Source organism: Zootoca vivipara, chromosome Z1, assembly GCF_965207765.1.
Source record: "Zootoca vivipara chromosome Z1, rZooViv2.hap1.1, whole genome shotgun sequence".
NCBI classification, from domain to species: Eukaryota; Metazoa; Chordata; class Lepidosauria; order Squamata; family Lacertidae; genus Zootoca; species Zootoca vivipara.
In genome coordinates, this window is record NC_142583.1 from 69,970,218 (window position 1) to 69,980,350 (window position 10,133).

Consider the following 10,133-nt stretch of genomic DNA (forward strand, 5'->3'; position numbering starts at 1 on the left):
AGTTTATATTGTTTCTTCCCTACAGTCACACCTTTCTTCCTTGGAGTTTTTTAAGCAGAGGTTGGATGGCCATTTGCAATGGGTGGCTTAGCTGAGATTCCTGCATTGCAGGGGGTTGGACTAGAGGACCCTTGGGATCCCTTCTAGAGGTGGAAAGGCCTGGAAAAATACCGGGGAAATTGGGGGGACCCAGATTTTTTCTGGGTTTTTTTTTCCTCAAAAGCCATTATTTTTTTCAGAAAAAAATGGGGGTGGGGAGTGTATGAAATATTCAAACTATATAAAATGGTTTCTTCTTCTTCATTTTTTCCGAAAAAATGGCTTTGGGGGAAAAACGGGGGGAAACTGCCCCCCCATTTTTCTGATCCCCCCCAGGCCTTCCCATCTCTAAATTCCTTTCCAACTATGATTCTATGGCTTAGTCCCATTTCAGAGGCATTGTTGGACAGGGAAAGAGTTGGCTGGCAGGTTCCAGAGGGAAGAGAACTCTGGTCAGTAGTCACCCATGGGGTGGGCTGCAGCAACTGAGCCACCCTCTCAATCCTGGTGTCTTTTCATAGAATTGTAGAGTTGGAAGGGACACCAGGGGTCATCTAGTCCAGTGTTTCTCAACCAGTGTGCCTCCAGATGTTTTGGGACTACAACTCCCATCATTCCTGACCACTGGTCTTGCTAGCTAGGGATGATGGGAGTTGTAGTCCCAAAACATCTGGAGGAACACTGGTTGAGAAACACTGATCTAGTCCAACCCGCTGCAATGCAGGAATCCCAACTATAGCATCCATGACAAATGGCTGCCCAACCTCTGCTTAAAAACCTCCAAGGAAGGAGAGTCCACAACCTCCCAAGTTTTTCTGGTAATGTGTGTGTAGAACAATGAACCAAAGAAAAGGTAGCAATTGCTATAATGAGTTCAGGGCCACACACTTTTAGGCAGAACAAAGGATGCTGACATAGGAGCCAACTCCTAGAGGCCATGTCTTGTTATCAGCTCAAGATTTTATTCAAGTTGGTTCCCTGCTGGCTGAGTAGCAGGAACTAGATAGCCGGAAACACCAGATATAGCCAGAATTTCAGTTCGTGGGATCATATTTATGAGGAAGGCAGATAGCCATAGTTGCAGCCATGGTGGGAAGGGGGTAAATAATTTAAAATACTTAACTAAAAGCAGGAATAAGCAGATTATTTGTAATTGAAATGACAGGTTTTTCTGAGCACTTGGGGTCAAAAGAAAAGAATTTAAAGCAACTGTTGTTACTTGAGACATTTCATTCTGAATCTTTTAGACGCGAGTCAGGCAGAGGATGATGTCAGGTGGGTGTCCTGCCCCCCCCCAACATAAATCCTGTCTATGCCCATGCAGGTAGTAGCCCCTCCTTGAAGTAAAATCCTGCTTGTATTAGAATTGGTATAAAAAAACCCTGAGCCTTTTCTTTGGGGCTGCAGCCCTGTTTCTTTCCAGCTCCCCAGATTGCTAGAAGCTGAATCTCTGTATCTGAGCAAAGAATAAATGGCCAATTTCCGATCAGGTGGCTGTTTACTTTCTGAAAATACACAGCTGGGGCCGTTGGTGGGAGATTTTCCCCACAATGCCAGGATGGGGTGGTGGTGAGGTTGGGGCTTCGTGGGAACATTGGCACGAGCCCTAGATCGACTTTGCCTGTGCCACCCAACACTGCCCAGGTAAGATGCAGCCGCAGCCATGATGAGAGGGCAGCCACTGTGGCTTCATCCCGCCAGGTGGGCACGTCTGATGCTGGTACCTTCATTTCTGTTAAGATAGTATCAAGACCATCTGCGAGCAGGCCCGTCTTACCCATAGAGGCTAGTGGTGCGTGGCACCAGGGCACCAAGTTCTGGAGGGCGCCAGGCGAGAGTCTGGGGGACACCGAACGAGCGTGCTGAGTGAGCGAGGGTGCGTGCGCCATTCCCACCAAGCGTCAGCTCAGTTTTTCCCCTTTTAGCCTGCAGGCACCAAATTCTGCAAGGCGCCAGAAGGCTAAACGGGGGAAAACTGAGCCGACAACTCTGGGAAAGGGGGAGGCGCCGGAGGGATCTTTGCACCACGGCACCGGATATGCTTAAGACGGCTCTGTCTGCGAGCCTTCTGGGAGCTAAGCGATATGGCGAAACGAGAATTTCACCTGCAAAATTGGAACTTGGCCACCTTGTAACAAGACTGGGGGGGGGGTCGCCCCTCTTGTTTGCGTATCCCTATCTGTTCTCACCATGTCCATATGTGAAACTGACAGTTATTGTTGTCCAGGAAAACTGATGATCTTACAATGGTGTGATTAAAGAAAGAATCTGAGCGTGGCCAGCGAGCGGGAGCGAAATCTAAAGATAAGGTGTCCTTTGCCGGGCGCTTTCCCCATCTGACTATTTGTATTCCGAGATGGCTCCGGTTTGCCAAGCAGCTAAGCAAACCGCCTTTGAGTCCGCCCAGGTGTGTTTGCTCTTCAGCGCGAGCGGCTCATTTTGGGGGGAAGTTGGGTGAGCTGCAGAGCCGAGCGGAGAGAGACTTTGTGTGGTTCATCAGGCAACGGATTTTTCCACCTGCCTTGTTCCACCCTCCAGCCCTCGCATCCTTTCCCAGAGCACGACTTTGAGGATAGCAGAAGCAGCTGGGAAGAGAGAAGAGGAGTTCAGGGATATTTAAAAAATAATAATAATTTTATAAGTTGTGTGTCCTTGTTTCTCAGTACGACCCTTTTACATCGTTTTGTGGGTTCTGTGGTATTTTATGCCTTGTGACATGCTGTTATTTTTTTATTGATTATAGTTTAGTAATTCTTTATTGTAATTGATAGCTGTAAAATAATTTGCTGATATTTAATTTGACTGTTTGCTATTATATTCTAATGCATTATTGAATTTTGCTTTATTTGATATAAGTCGTACCTTTTGAAGCTATTGTGATTTTTTTTTTGTATGGGATCAGATTGTTATCACGTGTGTGGTCTCTGCTGTCTATGTTGTCTATGGCATTCCTTCCCCCCCCCCTTTTCATTTCACTTTTAATTTGTATACCACCTTTCTATAAAAGTGAAATGAAAAGGGGGGGGAATGCCACCCCCTCCCCCATCAATCTTCTCCAGGGGAGAAATGAGCAAAACATCACATTGCTTGTAAAATGGTGGGGACAAATGGGGTGCCCACCAAGGCCCTGGAATTCTTCAGAACAGGGATTCCATTTCCCAGGAATAGTCAGGATTCGGCCCTCATAAAACAGCATCTGGGCACAAATTTCCTTGAAAACAAGCTCAATTTTATTTATTTTTAATTTTGCGGAACAACTTTTGTGTCCGGATTTTGCTTTTTTGAAATACGTCAACCCTACTTCAGAGGCTTCAGTGTCGGCCGTACAAACACCCCATGGCTTCCCCCAAGGCATTCTGGGAGCTGTTTTTTGTTCAAGGAGATAATGGCGGCTCTGTGACAGGTGAGCTGCTGCTCCCAGGATCCTTTGGGAAAGTCACACACTTTAAACGTCTGGTGCCTACAAGGCTGGTATAGCAATAGCTAACATGGACACCTGCTGTTCCACTCTTTCTTGCCTCTGGACCCCAACATATGGCCCCCAAAGGGAGATGTGGCCCTCGGTCTGCAATAGTAATAATAATGTTAGTATTTATATGCCACCCATTCCTGTTCTAGGGTTTTCTATGCCATCAGGATTGGTAATATACCGTATATGTTTGCCTCTTTTTTATGAGTAGAATATGGCAGGATGGGGTATGTTACGTCATCTATGTTACTTTCGCGGTTCGTTTCGTTTCCGGGGGAACTTCCCCCCACTCATTGCTTGAGATCGCCCCACCGGTTTGCAGCATTCATTTTACTCTTGGGCATTCTCAACGCAGCCTCTGAAAACCGTGCCTCTCCCTCGACCCCCCCCCCCCCCGCTTTGCAAGATAACCAAACACGAGCACTTTGACGCCGAAGGGTCAGTTACGCGGTGAGCTTTTGTTCCCGTGTTCCAGGCTGGGTGGCGATGCTTGGAGTTCTTCATTTGACTTCAGCTGATTGCAGGCAAATGTTTACCTGCCTCCCTTCGCCTTTGGAAAGGAGAACTCGCTTTCCCCCAGAGAATGTCTCCTTCAGTTGGTGGCCAGGAGTGGGTCTGTTGCTTACGTAGGCTTCCTGTATCAACCAGGGGAATCAACCCGGGACTCCGTTTTGAAGTTCCAAAGGCAAGGTGTCAGGGCTGAGAATGTGAGAGTTGCTTTCAAGGTACAAAGAAGTCTATACTGCTACACACCACCCCAATCTCTGAGCAGAGAGGGGCTCCAGGGGGGTTCCAAGCGCTTTCCCAAGTTTGATTTCCTTGGAATGAAGGTTAACGGCAACTGTGATGTCTTTAGGATATATGGTTTTATAATAATAATAATAATAATAATAATAATAATAATAATAATAATAATAATAATAATTCTACTCAGCCACTCTGGGCGGCTCCCGGCAGAATATTAAAAACACGACGAAACATCAAACATTAAAAACTTCCCTGTGCAGGGCTGCCTTCAGATGTCTTCTAAAAGTCAGATAGTTGTTTATTTCCTTGACATCTGCTGGGAGGGCGTTCCACAGGGCGGGTGCCACTACTGAGAAGGCCCCCTGCCTGGTTCCCTGCAACCTCACTTCTCGCAGGGAGGGAACCACCAGAAGGCCCTCAGAGCTGGACCTCAGTGTCTGGGCTGAACGATGGAGGTGGAGATGCTCCTTCAGGTATACTGGGCATTTTCACCTATGTACAACCTGAGCATCTGATGGAGGTGCTCACAAAACAGAGATATTGCTTCTCCATCAGTCACTGCTTTGGGCCCAGCACAGAGAAAGCATGTTTCCAGCTTTCCAGCCTGCTTCCAGCTCTCTCTCACACACCACCCAGGCTATTCTTCTCCTACCTAGCAGCTATGTGAGACTGGGTGGCCTGGAGGGCACCATCACTTAGCTGTAGCTCTTGAATCTGAGCTCTCTCTTTTGGGATATTGGTGAGGACACCACCTCTGCGGTTACTGAGTCAACCATTTGTCCAGCCACTGGGAGAAACAGGCTGCTTGGTTGGGTGTGCCTTTGGCTATTCTTAGGCATTCATTTCTCCGCCACAGGCTGCCTTGTAGCATTCCCGACAGTTCGAAATAAGCTGTCGGGTATAATAGGAATATTTGTGCTCCGTTACACCTTAATGTCCTTATGCCCTCCTTCGCGTTGGGGAAAAGATGTGTTCACACACACACACACACACACACACACACACACACACACACACCACACACCCATCTCCAGACAGAGATTTAGCTCCCAGGGGCAAACCCTGAAGAACGACCACTCCTGAATCCTGACACTGGAATTTTTTTTAATAGCAAGGTATGTTCAAAAGGCCCAAACCGAGACCGAAGGGAGACAGTGTTTCTTCAGAGATTGATGCGCAGGCAACCGAGCCTCTCCCTGATAAATAGGGACATTGGAAACATACAACAATAAACGGTTTGAGGGAGGTTACCAATGTTTCAGCAGGTAGAGCAGAGCCGCTGGAAGGATCAATGTAAAATTGCTCTCCCTCAAAGGACCCTTGGGTGCTGTCCATGGTGGTCAACACAGAGTTGGAACTCTGTACTGGAAAAAGAACACCAACCAGTTGCTATGGGTTTTCCATTCCCCTTCTCCAATCCTTGCCTTCCTTTGTGGCCATTCATCCTTGTACACAGGGCCGCAAAAATGCCGCTTCCAGTCCCCATCCCACACCACACACTCCTTCCCTGCCAATATTCCTTCCCCGCCTCTTACCTTTCCCCCCTTTGGAACGCGTGTGGCCTGAGTTTCTGACTCTCGATTGTTTTAACAGTGGCACCGATGGAACAACCACACTCCACCTCTGTTTAGCTAGTGAAATGAAGAGAGCAGACTATGACGAGAAAGGATTGTGTGCTCGGTTCTGCGGTTGAAAACAAATGTCTGAACTCCCAGACGCCCTGCTCTTTCATTCTGTACCTGGCTTGGGTTGGTAGATCTCAGGTCTGAAGTGAAAGGATAAAGTGCATCGCAGGAGCCTGACATGAGCCCACCCCTGGTTTAGGCTATGTTTCCTGCATGCTCCCCTCTTCCCTGTGCTAATTGCCACTGCTTGACTTCTGTCTCCCCAGTATTCCGGTCCTTTCTGCTTTGCATCTCCCCTCCCCCTCTTCTCACGTCCATTTCCATGGGTAGCTGGAATGAGCAAAGGTGGTCAGGTTGTGGCAGCCCGGCTCCCTGAAATCTGAGATGTAACCTCAAGGTGGAAGGCGAGATATCAAAAGAATAATAATCATAATTGTAACCTGTGTAGAAGAACTGGAGGCAGCGACATAAAAGCCAGAATCCAGTGCCACAATTATGAGTTCTCCATGCCCATCTGGTTGCCATCCTCCTTGTGGAGTCTTCTTACATCCTTTCCCACCAACGGGGATGCTGAACACATCAACTGGTCAGGATCCAGGAGACGAATCGCTGACATCTTGAAGGACCACTGGCTCCCAAACTGTGATCTGTTTTCTCTCAGGTTGTGGCTTTCTACCCCATGGAGGAGCAGCCTTTTGCGAGTTTGGGCAAGGCAGCTGGAATTCGCAGTTGCCAAGCACTTGGCCACCATCCGTGGGGCACATCCTCCTAGGACAGGTTCTCAACCATGGTTTGCCTGGTGCACCTCAAGCACCAGCAGGCTTCCACCAGGTACTCCCGGACCTTCCTGTAGCCAAAGACCACAACATACGAGCTGGCCGAGTAATAAATGGAAGACAGGATGCTGTAGAGGGCGTTGAGGATGCCATTTTCGAAGCTGCTCTTGAAGTACCCCGAGGCGATGGCGATCCAGACCATGTCGTTGGAGATCCAACAGACCACATATATGGACAGCAAGGAGAGCAAGACTTTCGTGGCCTGGGCAGTGTGCTTGTTCCAGCTGCCGCTGGTAACCGAGGAAGCCGCTTTCACTTTCCGGCTGTGCTTGCAGAGAAGGTCGATGATGAAGACGTTGAGGATGATGACCAGCGTGACGAAGACGAGGTCCAAGCTGACCGAGGCGTACGTGGTGAACTTCATGGCGAAGCTCCCCGTGGACCTTAAGCAGGTCGACGTTGCCAGGAAGGCAATGGTCTTGTTCCTTCTGCCCGCCGTCTTCTCATACTGCAAGTAAGGTATCTGTAAGAGAATGCTGACTATCCAACACCCGGCCAGTGTGCTGTTGACGTATTTGCCCTGGTGCCGGTAAATGAACTTGGACCACCGGTGGCTGGGCCGGCGGATCTTGACGAGGTGCAGGAAGCTCAGGTTCACCACCGACCAGATGCTGATCAGCCTCAGGGTATGGTACGTATAGAGCAAGATCCTGCAGCCCAGTTCTCCAAACACCTTGGTGCTGCTGAAGATGAGGAGCCCCGGAATGACCTTGTAGCAGCAGAGGAAGAAGTTCACCAGCGACATGTTGACGATGATGCGGTCCAGAGGCTGCAGCGATTTGTGTCGGATGGCGTTGCTGATGAAGGCAAAAAGGACGATGAGGTTTCCGACCATGCCAACGAAGGACGACAGGTACATGAGGATGGATGTCGCGAACATGACACCATGCACCATGGTGAGGCAGGGCCTCTTGTGCACATTACCGGGTTCCAGACGCCTCGCTCCTTTGTCCGGCTTCCTTTCGGTAGGTCTCCGGTCTGACACGGGGCGCCAGCTTCTTTGCAACCCTATCAAAGGCAGGTTTCCGGAAGGCAATTCCCCCCCCCCCCGCTCATGAGATCCTGGTGCTCTTTTATATGGGCACCACTTCTCCTGGCGCACTCCCATCGGCTGAATTACTCGGGAACACGATTACTCTGCTATTTGCATAAGGCTTGTTATCTTATTTTGCTGGAAAGGGTCAGGTGTAAAGCAGATTAGCCGGGGGCTGATAAGAAATGTGGCAAGGCAGGGAGGAAGCCGAGGGAGGGAGCAGGATGCGGGAGGGAACACGAGGCCATATGCGTGGCCAAAACAACTTTCAGATGCTCTCGGAGAGGGGTACCCGAAGGGATGCCCATCAGGTGATGTCGGACTACAGTTGGCACCAGCCTCAACCAGCGTGACTAATGGTTAGGGGGGGTGGGAGGTGTGGCCGCCCACCACATCTGCAGAACACCATGTTGACTGCCCCTGTGTTATGTACTCAATGCACCGCTCGCTCGAATTTATTCCACTTTGAATTCATCCTCCGTCCTGCAAGTGCATATAAGGAGATTTGCAGCATTCAAGATCTAGCTAGATAGCGAGCTGTATATACACAGAAATGTAGAATCGCAGAACTGTAGAATTGGAAGAGGAGGAGTTGGCAAAGGCCGAGGCAGCAGCAGACAGATCTGCCACCCCTCACAGGGGGTCCGGATCTGCTGCCCGATACAGCTGCCTCATCCTGCTCCCTGAGTGAGCTGGTTCTCGCTCCCCAACATCACTGATGCCCCGCCTAGGTAGGGGGCAGATATCTAATTCCGCCCCACCCCACAGGCTGCTGCTACCTAGGGCTAATCCTGTCCGCTCTGCTTTCTCGTAAACACACCTTTTAAAAGGTACAGCGGGTGGAAAGAGATTTGGGGTGGAGAAACGGTGGGTGGGGAGAGGGTTAAGCACAAGCATAGAATCATAGAGTTGGAAGAGACCACAAGGGCCATCCAGTCCAACCCCCCGCCAAGCAGGAAACACCATCAAAGCATTCTTGACATATGCCTGTCAAGCCTCTGCTTAAAGACCTCCAAAGAAGGAGACTCCACCACACTTCTTGGCAGCAAATTCCACTGTCAAACAGCTCTTACTGTCAGGAAGTTCTTCCTAATGTTTAGGTGGAATCTTCTTTCTTGTAGTTTGAATCCATTGCTCCGTGTCGGCTTCTCTGGAGCAGCAAAAAACAACCTTTCACCTTCCTCTATATGACATCCTTTTATATATTTGAACATACCCTGGTGTTTCTCCCTTCTCAGTTACACTGCCCAGTTGGAGAGATGCTATGGGCTGATCCTGCCCCGTCCATTTCCTTGCAAACACACATTTTAAAAGCGTTGTCAAAAAGTGGTCGGTGGGAGGAGGGTTAAGCACACAGCTCCCTGGGTGCGTCTCCCTTCTCATTTGCACCATCCAAAGCTGTTTTCCTTTCTTTCTTTCTTTTAAAATACATGGGTAGGTCTTTAAGGAATACATCCGTGCATAACCTGTAGTTCACACCTGTGGCCGTGATCTGATGGTAAGAGGGAGTTTGGTTTGTGCTCACAGGTGCTATGAGAACACACAGCTGGCTACTGAATTGCGGCAAAGAGACATGCAGGGGATCTCTTGGAAACAGGGAAGTGCCTTTGTTGTTGGTTGCTGGGAAATGTGCCGAGAACAGAAATCTTTATCCAGTGACTGAAAACCACCGCTGATAAACCATTGTTACAACAAGGAAAGGATCTGCCAGTCATTTGTCATTGTTCTTGCCCCGATTTCGTTCTTTCCAAAGCTTACTTTCTCTGTGACCCGTGTTGGATGGGATTTTGGGGGGAGAGAAGAGAGAAAGGACCCTCCAAGTGTCCCTATGTTCCAAGGACGTCCCTGATTTAGAGAAGCTGTCCCCGTTTCTGATGGGATCCCAGAATGTCCCACTTTTACTTTAGGACGTCCCTATTTTCATTGGAGAAACGTTGGAGGGTATGGAGTTATCGAACCCCTGAGCTGTCTGAAGGCAATCCTGCATAGGGAAGGTTTTTTTTAAAAAAAAAAGTTTAATGTTTAGTTATCTTTTTATATATGTTGGAAGCTGCCCAGAGTGGCTGGGGCAACCCAGTAAGATGTGTGGGGTATAAATAGTAAAATTATCATTATGGAATGCGACGTCCCTATTTTCACCGGAGAAACGTTGGAAGGCATGTGATTCCTATACAGTGGAAGGCCTCTAGCACACCCAGCTTGCATGGCTCCAAAAAGGTGGTTTATAAGGTTAGAACGTTGATACACTTGCAAAGTCGATGGGAGTTGGATAATATCTGAATGATGCTGGGCTGGAGAAAGGTGGGTCTTGTTCACAAAACCAGTGCAGTTAGCTGTTGTGTAATGCCGGTGTCTCCAATGTGGCACCTCTGAGCACCATGCTT

At 48.9% G+C, this 10,133-nt stretch overlaps 1 protein-coding gene across 1 annotated transcript; it reads right to left on the bottom strand.

The window, feature by feature from the left end:
• Positions 1 to 6,566: 6,566 nt before the first annotated feature.
• Positions 6,567 to 9,301, bottom strand: LOC118077552 (olfactory receptor class A-like protein 1). Its single transcript, XM_035101187.3, has one exon. The coding sequence runs from the start codon at positions 7,822 to 7,824 to the stop codon at positions 6,649 to 6,651; it is 1,176 nt and encodes a 391-aa protein (XP_034957078.3). The 5' UTR covers positions 7,825 to 9,301; the 3' UTR covers positions 6,567 to 6,648.
• Positions 9,302 to 10,133: the final 832 nt, after the last annotated feature.

Coding starts and splice junctions, on each gene's coding strand:
- LOC118077552 (XM_035101187.3), bottom strand. CDS start 7,824: ATGGGAGTGCGCCAGGAGAAGTGGTGCCCATATAAAAGAGCACCAGGA.